General features: G+C 36.2%; 1 protein-coding gene across 2 annotated transcripts in view; it reads right to left on the bottom strand.

The window, feature by feature from the left end:
• Positions 1 to 12,579, bottom strand: part of vn (membrane-bound neuregulin protein vein) — a 126,090-nt gene extending 113,511 nt beyond the window's left edge. For both annotated transcript variants that reach the window (XM_074095695.1, XM_074095694.1), the window contains exon 1: positions 12,103 to 12,579. In XM_074095695.1, coding sequence (XP_073951796.1) covers positions 12,103 to 12,517 — 415 coding nt within the window. In that variant the 5' untranslated portion in view covers positions 12,518 to 12,579. The remainder of the gene's footprint in view (positions 1 to 12,102) is intronic.
• Between the last annotated feature and the right edge of the window lie 7,574 nt (positions 12,580 to 20,153).

Below are 20,153 nucleotides of genomic sequence, written 5' to 3'. Positions count from 1 at the left end.
GTTGTTGACGCAAATGTATACTTAGGACAAACCGTCCAATTAGATAAGTCCAACTTCAAGAAGGAGGTGGATCGTCGAATCCAACTAACAATAAGATGGGTAGCGTTGGGATACTCCGCAATGTCTTTAACCAGCATATGTTGCCATTGATGACATATCGATGCGAGACGTGGTGCTTCATATTATAGGCCTTATAAATAGACTCTGGGTTACTCAGCGAGCTATGTATGGAGAGAGAGCTATGCTTGGGGTTTATCTACGGCATCGAATCAGAAATGAAAAGATATTTAGAAGAACGAGGGTCACCAACGTACGTAGCCAAGCAAATTAGCTTGTTGAAGTGTCAATATGGGAACATATATCATGGAGAACAGATGGCCCTTGGAGCCGAAAAGTTCACGAGTAAAGACTGCGTAGTCCTGACTCGGCAAGCACAGCATAGGACGACCACCAACGTGATGGATGACCTGATTAAAGCCGCGGATACACGTTGGATGCAGACCGCTTCCAACCGAAGCAACTCTAGGTCTATAGGTCTATGTGGGAGGCCTATGTCCAACAGTAGAATGATGATGATGAGTTGTTGATTATTAAAAACAATTAAAATGTTAAAATAAGGGCAATTCCTTGTGTTATTTAATACACAATATGTAATTAATACCTAACTAATAAAAGAATCTTACTGGAGACCATAATAAATTGCAGAAGGGGAAATAAGATAGGACACTTGATATGACACGACAATTTCTTTTTGAGCCTGCTGGAAGGAAAAGTAGAAGGAAGACGAAGCAGAGGAAGACCAAGATTGACCTATTTTGACCAGGTGAAGGAGAAACTGAGTGCTGTGTCGTATCAGGAAGTCAAACAGCTGGCCGAAGACCGTGCGGAGTGGCGATTACTCCACCGACAAGAGCGTAGCTCTTAATTTAAGAAGAAGAAGAATTAATAACTAGAATTAACACTTTCTCACACACAACTTTGAGCGAGTTTAGTATGATTTTGATCTTATTATTGTGTTGTTAGTCTTGTAACTTTTAAATTCTTAACTATTTTCAAATTATTCTTCATTTAATTGATTAGCAGAGCATAGTCTTATCATATCACTTAAAAATGTTCACAATTTCACAAAATTTACAAGTTTTAGAATCAATAAACCTAAAACCGGTAATTTACCGGTTAACCGGTACTGGCTTACTTTAGTCGGTAATTTACCGGTAATCAGATTTGGCCGGTAATTGCATTCCCTAATCAGTACCCGATGTATGGTGACAGGGTGCTTTGACAGTTGCAGCGGACGAAAATCGCTGTTTGAATCGAGATCCAATGCTGGACACTGAGAAAATTTTAATAAAATTGGGTGTACTCTATAACCAATTAAATAATCCGAACTAATATTAATGCGAATGTGATTTGTGTGTAATAATAATCCTACTAATATTATAAATGAAAAAAGTTTGTGGTTTGTGAGTGAGTGAGTGAGCGAGTGAGTATGTTTGTTACATCTTCACGCTGAAACAGCTGGACGGATTTCGATGAAGTTTGGCAAAAAGTTAGTCTATAACTTGAATTAAAACAAAGGATACTTTTTATCCCGATATTCCCACAGGATAGGGATAAAATCTCAAAATAACAACCGCTGGGCTTAGACTCATGAAATTTGGTAAGGTAGCTGGACTTCTGGAATAACACAGGCTACTTTTTATTCCGATATTCCCACGGGATAAGGATAAAATCTTGAAATTTTGGGACTTCCCAGGGGAATTTCGTAAAATACCAGAAATTCAATTGTAACTACCAGAACGAATAGTTTACGCGAGCGAAGCCGTGGGTAACCTCCAGTAATAATATATTCCAAACATAATCAGTTCATATTGTATTAGTGATAATTGTCAATGTAAACTCTATTTACTTTAGAAAAATCTTATTACACGTCGAGTTTTTAGTTTGCCAATTCTTCTGTCGATTCAAATATTTAGAACCGCGTGATCGATTTTACATTATCTTAGACTTGTGAATTCCGTTTAAATGTAAGAGTTTAAAAAAATATTAGGGTACGATTAGTTATTAAAAACTATCATGACACTTAACGAGTAAGTACACAATCTATGTGAATAATTTGCCTTGTTCACTATATCCTAATGATAATTGGCTTACGGAAAATGCTCACTTAAGTACTATAATCTGTAAAAAAAAATAGTACCTATACCGAGTGGGGCCTTTAACAGGAGCACATAACTAAAACATAGTACTCGTCAAACTGAACGACGTTAGTTCAGAGACTTTTAAAAAAAGGTTCCGTTACTATAAAAAGTTTAAGAACCGGTGTGCTATTAATAATAGAAGTAGGTAAATGCATATAAATAGAGAGCGTATGCATCTCGCTGTCAACTGCTAGAACAGGCACCGCAACCTTACCGATACAAAAGCTTTTCGGCGTTATTTACATGGATTTCGGAAACTGTCTCCACATATGGCATAGGTATAATAAAATTAGGGAACTATATTTTCTGTCACTGAAATTATCCCTAAGAAATATATTTGTCATCAAATTATTCAAAAATGTTTCTAAGTAGGTATGAGTCATCAGATTAATGTAAACCTGTATCCTAAATTATAGTTTGATTATCAAAATTCGATCACCAAAATAATAGATCTGTCACCTAATAAATAGATCAGTTTCTTAAATCGATGTTTCTACCTATTCTACTAAGGCAGGTCTGGTTAGGTACGACGACGAGCGAAGCGAGGAGGAGTGTTAGGTAGAACGTTAGCCTCAGTGCGCGAGCCGAGCGAGCGAAGCGAGCGTGCCGCGGCAGCGGTCGGCGAAGTGCCAGAACCGAACATTTTTTGCTAATAATTGTATGATGAGTACAAATTTTTGTACTTGAATCTTGGATGTTTGTATATATTTAAGTATATATGTATGTATGTCTACCCATTGTTTAGCACCCATAGCACAAACTTTGCTTAGTTTGGGTTGGGTCAGTGGTTGTAATTTGTGACAGGATATTTTTTTATTTTTTTATTTATTCTTATTATATTTTTATTATTATTTCATTCCTGGTAGGTATATCATTATCTTAAAATTTCAGTTCAATTATTTGATGATCAATATTACTTATTTTCCAGTGATGATAATTAATTTTTAGGTAGCCATTTCTATATTGTTTGGTGATCCAGTTTAAGTTTCACATCTATTATTTTGGAAACCAATATAATTATTTGATGATCAATAAAATATTATTTCCAAGTAATTTTAAATAAGTAATATTTAGGTAACTGTTTTAACATTATTTGGTAATTCAATTTAGGTGACAGATCTAATTTTAGGAAAAAATATTATTTAAGAGGTCGCCGAAAATGCATTTTTTAGGTGATCAATAAAATCATACCCATAAAATAATATGTCTCATTTATGACCGTCTGTAATGATTTATGCTGATCTGGGCTGGGTAACCCGCTAAAGCCATTAAGCCGTAAGTATCTCAAGTTTTAATGAGCGATAATTAAGTGTGATACAAATAAAGTCAACTTTGAAATAATATGGCGAAGGTTCAATGAACTTCCTGAGGAAAAGGTATTTTTAATATAATTCATATTTTCAGCAGGTTGGGTTTATAATATAACGTTTTAAACTTTCCTTCTTTAAACAAAATACCCAGACAGGACTTATCACGCTAAAACAAACGAGTAATATTTACCTCGACGTTTCGACCACATTACCGTGGCCGTGGTCACGAGTAGACTGAAGTGTGGGGTGTCAAGTCTGCCTAGCAGCGCGAGTCCTTCGCACTACCCGCACTTGATCACTAATAGTACCGGCACTCGTATCACGAACTACCCGCACTTGGTAATTTTCAACCCCCGACGCTAAAAGAGGGGTGTTATAAGTGTATTTACCTCGTCCGCCTCCTCCTCGATCTTGAGGTAAATATTACTCGTGTGTTATAACGAGGTTATAATGAGTGAAAATCACGAATATTTTGAACATTATAATATGCCACATTTTATCCAAAAGTCTCCAATAGTGCAAGGTTCACCCGGATTGCTACCACCATCTTGATCGCTAATTCTGCCGTGAAGCAGCAGTGCTTGCACTGTGTGTTTCGGCATGGAAAGTAAGACAGCCGGTGAAATTACTGGCACTTGAGGTATTCCATCTTAGGCCTCTACGTTGGCAACGCATCTGCAATCCCCTGGTGTTGCAGGTTTCTATGGGCGGTGGTGATCTCTTACCATCAGGAGACCCACTTGGTCGTTTTCCATGCAGTCGAATTAAAAAAAAATAGTTTTAGCGTTAAAGAGAACACGCACAAAATCTCGCATTTATATATGAGTAGGATTTCTTTTCTTGATTAGCCCAAGTGCACTGCGTTTTTTATAAATAACTTGAAATAAAACGCTAAGTATAATTCATATATGTTAATATTTAATAGGACAGTATAACCAGCGGAGCGGGGAAAGAATAATGGTGGCCTGCCAAGGCGTAACGGCGCATCAAAAATTAAAAGATATTACTGTAATTGTATAAGTGTTTAAGGAATTTAAGAATATTCTAGAAGGTTTCAATGTTGGATGCGGAGTCGCTTATGGGCGTATTGGCTGGACGATTCGTTTTAGAGGAAAGTGTTCTGTGTTGTTTCTTTTGTACAGTCACCAGCACCAATATCTGACACAACAAGCGTGTATAATTATCTGATACGACTCTATTTCTAGGGCCGAGAGGACGTGTCAGATATTTATGCACGCTCCGCTGTGGCAGATATTAATGCAGGTGATTTTATGTTCGGTTTCAATGGAAAATCTAAAAGTATACATTTTACTGGCTTATTACAGTGTCCCACTCTTGATTCCCACACCTGGGAGTCTGGCGCAAATGGCGTAATGTTAGACTAATCCTTTGCATAAATAAATAAATAATACTTGTGATGTATAGATATCATTTAATAATATTATAAATCTGTTTAAAAAAAATATTCCTCGTTGAGTTTCTTGCGGGATTCTTCTCAACAGAGGTTTTTCCGAACCGGTGGCAGATATTTTTTTGACATTCATAAGTGCTTGTTATAGCCTAAATTGAATAAAGGTATTTTGACTTTAACTTTGACTTTGCATACGCGTTCAATCGTCCCTTCATCAAAAATATCAATAGGTAAGATAAAAATCAATCTGTTCTTTTAAAATGGGTATAAAGTTTGTAAATAGTAATGGACGAATTACATAGGGATTATTTGATATAATAAAATTTACTAATACATTTGACAACTTTACAGGACTGTTATATTATAATATAAACCTAATCTAACATAAATCAATATGTTGATTACGGGTCCTTGTCGGCTGGCATAATTATTTCAAGTTATAATGTAGCATTTTGTCATAATAATATATTGTTTGTACTTACTTAATAATATTTTTTTTTCGGAATCCATTATTTGTTTAGAATTGATATAAAACAAACCTAATCTTTCGAGTTCTAAAGTGACATTTCTAAAAAATGAATGGTTTCGGGGGGAACAAGTCATGACTAACAAAAATTATGCCAAAAATTATGCGAATATATACGCAGTCATAGATTAAATTAACTAAAAAGTTTCTCTGATGAGTAAGTTCAGTGTAAATTATATAAATTATTACTTATTACATACCTCGCCCAGTAAACTTTTGGATATTTAATTTAGAAGAGACCGTTAGACTTAGAAGTTAAGAAAGAATGAGAAAAGAGAGTATTTGTAATATAAATGTTAAGTTTGCAAAATGGTTTGCAAAATTACTACGATTTTTTCTCATAAATTACGCAATTTACAGCCTTCGCTATCAGAAGTAATAATGGACATCAAATATTTCATTGATAAATAATATCCAACCTTGAATTTTAGTATCGCAGCGGTCATTGACTCCTGAGTAGTACGAGCTAATTACCTAGCTGGCCAAAATTGGAGCTGAAACGTGACAGAAGTGGGTAAGTGCCTACTGGTATGTGTTGTATGGTAGAGTATGTATATCCTATGAGTATTGATACAACATGTGTATATGCGTATCAGAAAAATATATGGTCGATTTTTTTTATCAGACTTGTACGGTCTCTTTGAAAATTCTGCTAAAATTCGTAGTTTTTTGTCTGTCTGTCTGTTTAGTTGTATACCTTAAAGTTGCTAAAAAAATAGATATGATATATTAAGAGATTGAATTAACATTAAATGGATATAAAGCATAATCAGGTAATATTTTTTTGTTTTTAGTTCCCGAACGAACGTAATTATCTGGTGATAACTGACAACATGTTATAATTATAACATTGTCGAGAGAATCGCCGAAATTTTTTGAAGATGGTTGTTGTGATAAGATTGGTTTTTGGAGTATTTTTGTATTTATATCAACTCCAAATTTTGTTACTTTTACAGTCATTCCGTAAAATCCATATCGAAAATACAAACTGAAGGTTTGATTCCCAGCGCTGGTCTCTTTTTCTGGTTTTTCTGTGCATCTACGTTTTAGTTTGTATTTTCGATATGTTGTTGTGATTGTAGTCAAAGAGGTCTTACTAACTTTTTTAGGATGTTTTTACGTAGAAAGGTTTTCTTATTTTTTTCCAGAAGTATTATGAACAATTTTATAGCTATACCTAATTTAAATGTAGGTATTTCAAGGGCCGAGTATACAGCTCTAAAATTATTAATACCTACCTAATAGTATAGTGTTGTAAAGAGTGAAGAAAATAACGCAAAGTTTCCTAAAATTAATCAAGCATATTTCAGCAGTTGATATGTTTAGACTGAAAACCCTATAAATAAATTCTTGGACTTTTAATTGTGACAGACAAATGATATAATATATTGATGGATGTTCAAAGTAAACCGCGTCAGAACCCTGACTGTATCTTGAATCAAAATACCAAAGATTATTTTACAGGGATTTATTTACAAGTAAAATTATTCTAAAATCTTCTAAAATGATGACTAACGATGAATGACGACCGGATGGCCAAGTGGTTAGAGAACCTGACTACGAAACTTGAGGTCCCGGGTTCGATTCCCGGCCGGGGCTGATATTTGTATGAATAATACGAATATTTTGTTCTCGGGTCTTGGATGTTTAATAGGTATTTAAGTATGTATTTATCTATATAATTATGTTTATTTATCCGTTACCTAGTATCCATAGTACAAGCTTTGCTTAGTTTGGGACTAGGTCAATTAGTGTCAAGTGTCCCATGAAATTTTGTTATTTGTTCAAATAAGCTAGATTTATTTTATAACAAACTGCTGGCTGATTTTTCGTACCTAGTAATAATTTTGAATAACAGCAATTGGCAACACTCAAATTTATCAATGAATTATAAAGCATTATAATCAAATAAGGCATCTTAGGTACTCAATTTGATATAGTAGTCAACTGTAGGAGCTGTACGTTTCACACCGATCGATTGTCAAGGAATGTTTTTATAATTATCATAAACATAAATTACAGATAAAACGGATAAAAAAAACGATAAATGACGTGCACTGAATGGTGTTACAAATAATTTAGTGACATTTGGAAAGTATGGATGCGTGCGAATCGTGATTATCACTAAGTCTAGAGTTGCCGGTGGCAATTTATTAAAGTAATAAAACTAAAGCTAATAAATCAATTTCCAAGGAAACAATACAAACAATCCCACATAAAATGCCGTAGTTAACGATGTAACTAGACATGGGTAATCTCGACTTCTGATTCACTAAATCCAGCTCCGATGTTGGTACCGAATCAGCTTATCGACTCCGACTCCTTTATTGACTCCGGTTCTTCTGAGCGGTTATTAGTTTGTCTATGGCCAATCCGGATCGGTTCGGTACCGAGGTACTGAAATACCGATTCGTCCTAATGACTCCTTTGATTCTGTGAGTCACTTCGGATATACTTACTACTGGCGAACCGGCTCCGGGGAACGGCTCTGAAATTGGTACCATGCTATCTTTCTTCCTCTTGTAATAAATACTTTAGTGTGAACGGGACGGCACATATCCGATCCGATCCGACGTGATTGAACCAAAGTGAAGTGAGTGCTGAATCGCCGATTAGTAACTCCTCGGAGTCGATGAGATTTGAAATGACTCAATAAGGGATTCGGATCCGCTTAAGGATCTGACTCTTTTGAATCTTCAGATCCGGATTTACCCATCTCTAGATGTAACCCCACGCGTGTGCAGTTTTGCACTTCTCAACAAGCACCAAAGTAACTTGTTGATGGTTTTAATAAATAAAGTAGATCACAATTAAAGCCTTAATACCTAGAGAAGACGAAACCTACACTCATGTTAGATGTGCTAAATTGTAAACTAAGATTAATGCTTCTATAGTCACAACTTTTAGATCCAGATATGTAGATATGCAACTAGAAGAAGTAATTTTCTATCAAGAAATTATAAACTACAAAGCATAAGATTGAAATGCAAACTGTTATCCAATCATAGCAACGACCCTATCAATAACATTTCAGAAATGAAAAATATTAGGAAAAGCATTAACGAGAGCAAGACAGATGATATCCAGAGAGATAAACATGCAGCGCAAACGGCGCCAGAGCCAAAGGCAAGTGCCAAGATGATGAGTCGAATTGTTAACACTTGAGATTATCTCGAGAACATGCTGATGGCTGCTGATGCTTTATTAAATAATTAAGCTTCAGCACTTAAACAACTTACTTCTTAGATGATAGAGGATTGAGGATGAGAGAAACTTGCAAATCCCGAAAGTTAGTAAAAGACATTAATAGTAGATTATTTTTCGTGGCCTGGAAACAGGCAATTGCTGGCTGAGTATGAGAATTAAACGGACGAGCTTGCGAGACCGTTTAACTAATACGAAGCCAGTAAATGCTATTCCAGCCGAGACTAATATAAAGCTTTTCTCAAAAATGGCGAAGGAAAAAAAACTAAATTAGAATAAACCTTTTTGCAACAAAATATATTATGACATTTAATTTTATTTCAATAAAAATTTTCGTGCTTTTCCGCCTTTTTTTCATTATAAAAAAACAGCAGGTGTTTTTTTCCACCGAAAACATCACAAGCTGTTTCAGATATAATAAAAAAAGTCTGGAGTTCCAACAAAATAACTGCTAGCAGCCATTTGAGTTGGCTTATACCTACGACTTGTGCCAACATTTTCCATGGCCGTTTTCACTTTTTAAAAAGTTTGAGACTACAATAATAAATTATTGTCGAGCTAGCGCGCCTGCAATCTTTTTAACTTTTTAATTTCTTTCTGACCATAAACTATGCACTTAGACTTATATCAATCATAGATATATCAATATTATAAATGCGGAACTATTTAATAGAGACAATGGGTGCGTGCGTGCGTGTGTTTGTTACACCTTGACGCTTAAACGACTGGATAGATTTTAATGAAATTTGCTGTATTTTGAATAACACTTAGATCCCGATTACTTGGATCCCGATATTCCCATGGGGGTCAGGATGAATTTCCAAAATTTTAACTGCCTAGTTTCGATGAATGAAACTTGGCACGAGTGCTTCTCATAACTTTACTTCAGTGAAGAGCACATTGTCATTTTCGGGAAACCCATGGAAATTTAGAAACAACCCTGAATTTTAATTGAGCGGGTAATGATTAATTTGTAATATCATTGTTATTAACGGTTACGACTAAAACTACATTTTTTTTGTAAAGAATTATGGAAAAAATACATACTGATTGATCATTTAATGAAATGCAATTTTCTCGGGCTTTGTCAGCTTCACAGATTTCTTATAAGTAAAACGAAATCTAAACTAATCTGTAGATTACACGATCAAAGTGTTCGTCTAACAAATCTTTTCAACGAAAATTATATTATAAGAAAAAACATTATGAATTTCACTTCACTTCATTTCAATATTTAGTCACCTTCACTTAAACGAAACTGAACTAAATGAAAAGTATTATTTTGTTATAATACAACATCTGCTACAGTAGTTTCTTTTAAATTATATAGTAACAGTTCACGGCTACAAAATTTATCACTCAGTTTTACGGAATTCTTAAACAAATTTTCAATACTTGGAAAATTACTACGTCTGTTATTGTTTGGAATCTTTCGCGTACGTTTGCCAATCACTTGTCGGAATGGTATGTGTTATCAAAACAAGTGAAAGTGATATTAACTTCAGTATAATGGAGAAAAACGGTTTGTTAAACGCTGAAATTGTTTTCGTGAACCTCATCTTTGGTGTGAGTAATGATTGAGATTAATATAAAGCTTCATTACGGAGTTTCTTGCTGTTGCCACGGTAATAGGAGCTTTGACTCTACTTTGACGAGGAATTAATGATGATACAAATTTCATCATACAGTGTAGGTACGGTTTGGATATATTTGGCACAAACTATATCAATAAAAATGTGACAACTTTGAAGAAAATTGGCAAGAATGTTCCTTAAGGATCATAAAAGTACGGAAAGGTTTTTTGTATACCCGAGGAATAGAGAACTGGCCAATTTTATATTACTGCACGGGAGCGATACCCCAAGAAAGAGAAAGAAAAAGAAAGCTAGAGAGTGATGTTATAATTATAATTGAACAAAAGATAGTCTGCGTCAAGTTGAGGACAGGGCGCAATGGCACTCATTGGGAGAGGCTTATGTACAGCAGGGGACTGCTATAGGCTATTAATGACAATGACTTGGTCTGAAAAAGAGACCCAAAATCTACATTCATACTTTGAATACTGGGCGAAAGCAGATTTAAACAATAATGCTCCCTTTTAATTACTCCTGTCTATATTCCGATGTAACCTTGATGATTTATCATTGTTTCCTCGAACTTAGTATTGCACAATGACATCGGAGCTGATGATCCGAGACCCAATGACGTGATGTCACGACACGCTCTAGTTGCGACCTGTCCAAGCTCGTCTTAAATGCGTGCACTCCACTGATGTTTTCAATATCAGTTTAGACAGGACCTTTTTATTGAATGTTGACCAGCGATGGTAATGGTAGGTAAATAATAATAAATAATGGTAAGAAGTTTATTTGTTGACCATAAAAATGAAATTCAACGATACAAGAGAAGCAGTGATTCCACACCAGGCACAGCCTGTAGGTATCGTGGATATCCAGATCTTTGAGAATTAACAGAATTAGCGGCTTTGACTGCAGAGTTAAAGGCACGAGGTGCTCTCAAGTTGAAAAGCCATGTATTTAAATATTTCCTTGGCGTAGCTCAAATTGTTTGCCAAGATGTTGATAGAAAAAGGAGAAAAGAGAAAAGAGTTAACTTTTTTTCATGGTGAAGTTTGTTCAAAATAGTTTTCTTAATAGTAGCATATCCAGCGAGCGTACGAACGGACTCATTTTAAGTTCAAGACAGCTTAAACCATTAAGACCATTAGAACTCTCTCAAATTAACCTTATCTATTAATATAACGTGTTTTGTTTCCTTATCCAACCGTGGCTAAGGAGGGTGAATTAATAAGGGACCGCTTGCGAGCAGTCGACCTAAAATGGTAATGTAATAGTCACTTGTTTGACGAATACACCTGCCAACAGCGGGCGACTAACCTCTAAGGCACTGTTTCATATTGTTATAATGGAAACAAACCTTTGTAAAGATGACCAAATTATAAAAAAAAATGTCTAGATTTTTAGAAGGTTTTTTTAAACATACAGTTGATATTTTAATATATAATTCCTCGATGAAAAGTTTAATTTTTATATATTTTTGTAGTGAAAGAAGAAATGAAAGAAGTTTAGGAAAATGTAAATAAATTCTAGACAAGTGTAGATTTTGGGAAACATTTTTAGATTTGCAGTTAATTTTTAGCTTGAAAGCCACTACATATACAGAAGTATACTATATAGAAGCTACTTCTTGATGAAACGTGCAAATGTATGAGAATTCAAAACAGTTTACTTAAGAGCATGTGTTCAGGATCCGATGTGACGTAATCAGTTTAAATCTCAACTGAACACGCGACGATTCTACTGGGTGTCCAACGCGTGTTAGGACAAATGAATGATGAAAGTAATTGAGGTTGACGCACTTACCCTATCACCTCTTGGACACCCCGTATCCTCGTCACATGTAAAGTACACTATATACACTAGCACTCACTGTAGCCCGGCTTGTAGACAGCTCGTATCCTCCTCAGCAGTTTCCCCGTTCTTTTCAACGGTGGTCCCAAAGCCACGGCTTGGTGGCCGTGGCGTTCGGCGAAAACGATGTAGTTCCTCCTATTTTTTAACGGGACTTCAAATCGTCCGGTGCACTCGCGCGGATCTTGGGTGGGTAGTTTCAGTCGTATGACAGAGTCCTCTCGCGGCCAGTGTCCTTGTTGGCGGAGGACGCGCTTGATCTGGACGGTGGCTGCGTCTTTGGATATGGATTGGATGCGAGCCTCAAAAGCCGCTGGGGCGCGGTAGGCACGCCAGGCGACGTCCGCCCGCTCGCAGTACAGGCGTCTGGGCGCAGCGAGGGTGCTTGCGGCGAGGCAAAGGAGGGCCCAGTACGCCGCGCGCGCGCAATTCATCGCTCCATCGCCGCAATTCTCGTCCTCAGGACGTGATCGCGCGACGGCGGCCCGCTCGCGACTACCAGCCGTGCAGTGACTCAGTACACTCAGCCCCCGCCTTCACCGAAATAGTCGATCGGCACGCGACTCGGTTTTATCCCGCGGGATAATTAGTCGATTGTGATTGAGGGTGGTATGACCTTTTGATCTAGCTATGGTTTGTTTTGATAGTGAAAGAGGCGAAGTAAAATTGTAATTTTTGCGTTTCTTAACTCTAAATTATCTCTAGTTATATCGCACATTGGCGTGGATTAATAATAATCCTTGGGAATTTCAGAAAATCTCATTGTAATGCACCTCTATTGCCCGTAAAGAAATGTCTATTAGGTTTTAAGTCGGCAGAAGTTTTGACTGCGTTTTTAATCAATCGATTAATCAAATTCTTTATTGCAAATTACAGTAAAATTACAAAGGTCTTAATAAACTAAACTAATGTATACATGACAATGTGACGCAAACCAAGCAAAGCTTGCACTATGAATACTATGGATACTCGTACTTTTGTTAGTGGAACTCAGGTAAAATATATGTATTAGTATAATTATTAGTCACAATTCATGTAATCATCGTTCACTTTTAATATTTGATTGTATAGTTAATATAATAATGTAATGTAATGGATTAATCAGATCTTTAACTGATTAAAGATTAAAGACCAAGGTATGAAGCGTATAAGTACTCTACCATTGTTTTTTACTTATATTCAGTTAAGATAAATAGCTTAGGTTAGTTTTATTTTTTGTTATTTCAAATAATTGTACATAATTGACTTTCTGAAATAAACAAAACTGATATGAAATATGTTATCTTGTAGATTTATTTTTGATTTATTTTCGATTTCGTTTTATCTGACTGTCATTCAATAACGCCTAACGCTTACGTTACGTTACGCTTTTGAGGTATAAGATAAGATTTCACAATTATATTATTTATATTTCACAATTGTATTATTAAAGATGAAGGTAACAATACAAGAGTCTTCTTTACTTTAACTTATCCCGAAATTTTAAAGTGTTAGTAAAATATATAATCACTAATTGTCTAATGCTATTACTTAAGATAATTTAATTCAAAATAATAATTATAAAAACAAAATCAATTAATCAAATTCAATCACAAACATAAATTTACATGTCACGCCTAAACTGAAAAAGAAAGTCTCAAAAAAGTTAAAATATTCCTATATAATTCTTGTGCAGTTCGTGCAGTTTCAGGGTACTGTTAAAATACAACCGTGCAGTAAAGCGATTATATCATAGTAGTCTTTTTCTCGTAGCAAATCTACAATTACACTCACACTGACTCACAGCATCCCGTAGCAAGGTTTCTTCACCGTAGAGCCTCTACGCTGTAGACGTCGCGTAGCTTTGACCTTGGTTCTACTTGACCTTAGGAGTACTATCACAATTTTAAGTTGCACTGATGAACTGTCACACAGTTTTGTGATACCTTAGCACACTTTGGCATATCGTGGTGACGAGTTCATATCGGCTCGCAAAATTGACGAAAATCATAATGAAGTATGTTTCAATAATTACTTTGCTCACCCGCGTCCAAAGTACCTAATTGTTTATAGTTTATTAATATGGATGGACTCTGAAAAGTAATGGCTGATTCAATGGATTATGAAAGATAATTATGTTTGTCATAACTCTTTTTTTCTCTGAATCCATTACTTGCTCAGAATTGTTATTATAAAACAAACGTAATTTCACCTATAGAGTTCTACAGGCGACCATTTAAAATTTTCTGAAAAAAAATTTTTTTTAGGTGTTTAGGCGAGTGAAAAACACACCCCAACTAAAATTATTATTTGACTAACAAGAGTTATGACTTTCAAAGATTATGCGACTAGATACGCACTCTGTGGTGACATACTGACATTGCTAGTTTCACTGCAACCATGCAAAGCAGCAAGATAGTTTGCCTCAATACCACTTTTGACAATTCCTGAATTTGTCACATTCTGTTCTGTATGATATACAGCCAATGTTCAACGAAGAAAAAAAAATTGAATTCATAGTCATTTTTTGAGATATTTATACGTCTGTCTCTTTCTAAAACGCTTTTATAACTCTGTCATATGTACAGATAGCCTAAAATTTATTAATTTATTTATTTATTTGGAGAACAAACAGAAATAAGTGTACAGAAGATGATACAAGTATTCTTAGTACTATGACTAAAACTAACATGCACTTACTCCCTAAACAGATCTCACTAAGGCACATGTGTGATGATTATTAGCCAACGTACACTTCACCGAAAGCTAACCGGTCGGAGTACGCTAATAAGCACGTTAGTCGAAACAAAGCTGAGTAGCCAGTACGGTACCCCTACCAATAACAATAATTGCTTCTAAGTTCGATAACACGCATTAAAAGTAGCACATGTGCTTAATAGTACATTGTGTCTTAAGGGCGGTAAATAAGGAATTACGAACGAGAGTCTATTAGAAGCCCGAAGTCGAAGACTGAGGGCTTTAATGAGTCGATGTTCGTAATTCTAGTACCTCCCGTGCGACATACAATGTTTTTCATCACATTTGCGAGTAAAATTGTATATTTGTAAAAGAAAAACTAATATCCTTTCAAAAGTTGCCGATACCGCTGACCGCGCTCTTGGCACAACAGCATGTGCCCGACGTGCAGACGCTGCAGCACGCCATGCAGTAACAGACTCATTTACCGACCTTGGGCTTCATGACATGAAAATTAGTACGGGCAGCGACTCATTTACCGACCACGGGTTTCATGACAAGCATATTAAGGTCGAGGGTTTTATTTGGGGAGTTACAACCAAGGTAGCCTGCATGTTACGACACTGTTTACGAGCAGGTGTGATGAAAAAAAACAAGCACACACACACGCTCGCACATACTTACAAACTTTCTCATTTACACTTATAATATTAATAAGATGAATGAAACAAACAAATACTTTCAGAGACGCCACCAATTGCGCGGTCCATTCTATCACACTTTTACACATTTCTTAACATTTCATCGGAACTAGAGTCCGGCAAACAAATACCTTCGCCATTACGTGTCCGGCGCACGCACGTGCGTTCCCACAAAGCCTTATTCCGGTGTTTTTGTCCGGTATAAAAAGCGTTCATTCATAATTTTATGAATGGGCGCTAGGGGCGGCTACCTGGGAGTGCTATTTCGTCGGATACGATTGAACTCACCGTTAGCTCGGGATTAAGGTTCCGCAACGTATAATACCAGTTTTGTGTGAAATTGTACTCCGGAAGCTTTTTGTTTGGTACCGCGAAAATAGAGCTCATAAAATACAAAAACATTACAGAGCTGGGTAAATAAATATACTTACGGCATTTTATCTAGATTAGCGTGTCCAAAGAAAGCAAAAGAGAGTATCTATTGGCAACTAAAGATCCAAATAGACGATGAAACTTGGTCTTTACCCGGTACTGTATGTAAGCTCAGTTTCTTTTTATTTAGTATGTAAGAGTATGTAAGGTTGTCTTATTTTTAATTGCATTGTTTTTGTTGTGCCGAATTTGGGCAAGGAAATTTATTCTTTCTTTTTTTTCTTTCTTTCAGTGCATACACGCGTACGCTCGCGTTCATGTTTACGTACACGCGCGAAGGGATACTTCGTGTATAAAAAATATATAGTTAAAACAAGATAGAATGGGTAATATACATTCATAATTTCATCAAATTATTGAAGTAATCATGAAAATTGGTGTACATGAATATTGAGTGCATTGTAATAATTGTATTGTAGACACTGACAACTTTTTACACTCTATTGTTTTACAATACCTAATTGTATTGAATCAAATCAGTAGGTAAATAAATACTTCGTGTATACACGTATTTAGTGTATGCCGTAGTATAAACTTCATCATCATCATCATGTCAGCCGAAAGCCGTCCACTGCTGGACAATAGGCCTACCCCAAGGCTCTCCAAAACATTAAAGTATAAACATAACTTAAAATTATTATTTAAGTCTTTTTGTGTTAGGAAATCAAAAAGTTATACTTAAATTACTTTTTTTGGGGTTAAGAATTTTGTAATTTAGTTCAGCGAGCGATTGTAAATTATCTGCCAAATATCCAAATTAGGAACACACTGAGTTACCGCATATTTTTATTTATGCGCTCATACATTTGGAAGTTTGTTTTTCTGCCTTCATTATTAATATAAAAAGAAATGTGGATGTTTACAAAAAATTGGCACAGATTTAGTAAGAATGTAACTGTAGATTTAAAGTTATTTACATTAGTTTTTGAAATGTTCATTGAACAAAACTATTTATACATTATTTAGGCCATAATCTGCGTTTGATTTATCTTATCTCATATCTTTAAGAGGGCAAATCTTGTACATTTACTTATGTATCGGGGATTTCGGAAACAGATCTAATGCTTTCGATATTTGCTATGTGGGGGCAAGGGGGTATTCGAGGCAAACAATTGTTATAGTTTGGTTCTACCTCTTGAAAACGTGTGTTTTTGAAATATAATGTTTTTTGTGCCTGTGAGAAGCCTGGCACTTCGTCTTTTGATTCGTGGTCGTCATTCGAGGGTCTTTCTCCCCCAATAAGTACTTGTTCTTCTAGCGATGTGGCTCCCTTCTTCCGCCCTTTTCCATTTCAACTTGCATATTCTTCGAGTAGGTCATGGTATGAGGTTTTAAAAAAGGTACAGTACTTGATTTAAAATTAAGTTTTTGTTGAAAATGCCAATTTTAGTACAAGCTTTTTTGTTGACTATACTTTTTGTTGACCGTGTTGCATTTGTTGTCGAATGTATAAAATTTCAAGTCGATGCAGTTAAGTAAGTAATAATGCCTCTACTACAAAATACTAATGACTTAACATCTTAGGTATTACGTTCAGAAAAGTTTTAAAAAAATACTAGTGAAACATCATAATTTAAACGCGCCTTATTTCTATAAGTATACCTTTTTTAACATCCCTGTCTCACGCCATATTGGCGATTCCTTCACAAAGCTGTCTCCATCAATGGACACTAAGGTATCCATTGTTAGTGACACGTGGTGGCAATTACCGTGGCAGGTATTGACCGTGTTTGGCCAACATCTGGTGCCAACAGACCAACAATAGCCAACAAATTGCCACATCTGGGGTTGGTAGTGTTTTGTCTTCGCAGCAATTGACGTTAATGACTTTGGTGTAAGTACTCTTATGGTGAATAGCTTTTGGAGTTCTCTGTATATCTGTATCTGTATCACACAGTGTCTGTCACAGAGCTGCAGTTTTTGCATCGTAAGGTAGACACTTGATATTATCACAGATATGATGGGAGCTGTAAAAATAATAATTAAAGTAAAATAAAAAACTAAAAAGTATAAAAATAAGGTCCTACAAGAAAAAAAAAAGTTTTTTACTGTATCTAATAATGATTACTATATAAATATTATTTACAGAAACTTCTAACTACAATTACTACCTAATGATAGCGGCCGTGGCAGGTGGAGTGGAGATTCGTTAGTTCAAATCCAGGCTCACACCTTTGCCCTTTTCAGAATGTGTAAAATTATAATTTAAATTGCACGAAATTATTGTTGAAGACAAACATTTTGAGGAAACCTCTGAAACCCTTTAATGATGTGTGTAAAGTTCCCAATCCGCACCGGGCACGCGTGGGAACTAGAATCAAAGCCCTGCCCTGAGTTGTATCTATCCGGAAATAGGTACAGAACGTTGGGAGCGAATTCCAAGCTGTTCACTTAGCTGTTCACTAAATAGAGGTACAGAAGGGTTAGAGACGCTCCCAAACCGCACTGGGCCCGCGTGGGAACTACGGCCCAAGCCCTTTTAGTTTGAGAGGAGGCCTGCGCCCAGCAGTGGGACGTATAGGCTGGGATGTTCGTTGATAAAATGAATTTGCAACAGAGTCGCGTTTGACATGGTTCGTAGCCAAAAAATGTTGTCGTAAAATCCGCCAGATCACGAAATTCTTAGGCATATCGTGAAATGGCGCCGTTTCATGAATTGGCTAAGGGACATCCGCCATATCGTTAAAAACTCACCGTTTAAAGATTAGACAGATCATGGAATTCCTAGGAATTTCGTGATCTGGCGTATTGTACGATCGGCCGCCGACATGTAAATACGAGTACATACTAAAAATTATGTCCCAAGTTTGGGACAGGTGGGTCACTAATGATAGTAATGTTTATGTGGCGGGTAATGTCTTTATTGCGGCCTCGGTAGCGGTGATGGGATAAAATTGTCCGTAAACCACCATTTGGGGGCGACGCGGTGTGACAGAAATGTAACTCTACTTCAGTTTTAATGTATTAGTTGGTTGGTTGGATGTGTGTGTGTGTGTGTGTGTGATCCCTACACTCTAAGGTCCTGTTTCCACCAGAGATGTATAAGGATAATGTGTTATGAGGAATGTGTTTTTCCATCTCGCTAGCTGTTTCCATTAGGGATGTGCTACGGGAGGATATGTAAATCAAGCGCTTAAATTCACAACACATTTCTCGCAACATATCGTACCACATCTCTGGTCGAAACGCGGTCTAAAACGCCGAATTTGAGTGAAATATAGTGTGTAAATAGCTGTAGACCTGGAATAATAGTAATACACCGTGATCTTATTTACGTAGAAACTTACAAAAGAAAAACATAAAATTTTATGTCCTAATTTAAAATAATTTCGCGGTTGACAAATTTATTTTGATCCCGTAGGAATATAATGTCTTAAACTTTGTGATTTTCACTCATAGTCAAAATAACACGCACAGGACTTATCACGCTAAATATTACTCGTGTGTGTTAGCGTGATAAGTCTTGTGCGTGGTATCCCGTAGGAATATCAAATGAAATAAAACACCTAAGTGATATTCCAGAGATACAGCCATCTATGTACCACATCCAATGTACCATCAGCCAAATAAGTGGTCTACCAATTTTTGAACAAGTTCCTATCAAGTGAATATGTCGTTAAAGTCGAACTTTCAAGTTGACAAACACGTCTATTGGCATTATTGTTTTATGAAATACAAACGATTATCAGCTTTAGGGTGCACATATTTGGTACAACCGTTTTAGCGCGAAAGAGTAACAAATAACCCACATGCGCACTCAAAATTTTTCACATTTATCATGGGACAATTGAAACCAATTGACCTAGCCCCAAAAAGCAAAGCTTGTACTATGGATACTAGGCAACGGATAAACGTAAGTAGAGTCCCCTTCCATTCAAGCCGTCCCTTGAGAATCGGCCACCACGGTCGTTTTCTCGTTAACATTGTAATTGTTTAAATTGTCATAATTTTACCCGCATACGTCGGCACATAAATATTTATTTATCCCCGATACTTATCGAAGCGGGTCGATTCATGGGACTTTTACTTCGAAGACGGCGATTTTGATGATAAATTGTCGTGTGTGTCACCATCATCATCATTAGTTGGAAGAAGTCCAATGTTACCTCCCATCCCAACCCTCCCTCTCTCTCACTTAGAGACACAATGAGAGATAACTCGCCATTATCGCTCGTTTCGTCTTCTAAATCGTGGTTGCCACTCGAGGACTTTTCTCCCCCAACGGTTATCTGTTCTTCGAGCGATGTGGTCCGCCCATTGT

The sequence above is a fragment of the Choristoneura fumiferana genome, chromosome 12 (genome assembly GCF_025370935.1).
Source record: "Choristoneura fumiferana chromosome 12, NRCan_CFum_1, whole genome shotgun sequence".
Lineage (NCBI taxonomy): Eukaryota > Metazoa > Arthropoda > Insecta > Lepidoptera > Tortricidae > Choristoneura > Choristoneura fumiferana.
Note: the sequence above shows the minus strand (reverse complement) of the source record. Positions and strands in the feature narration are given on the sequence as shown.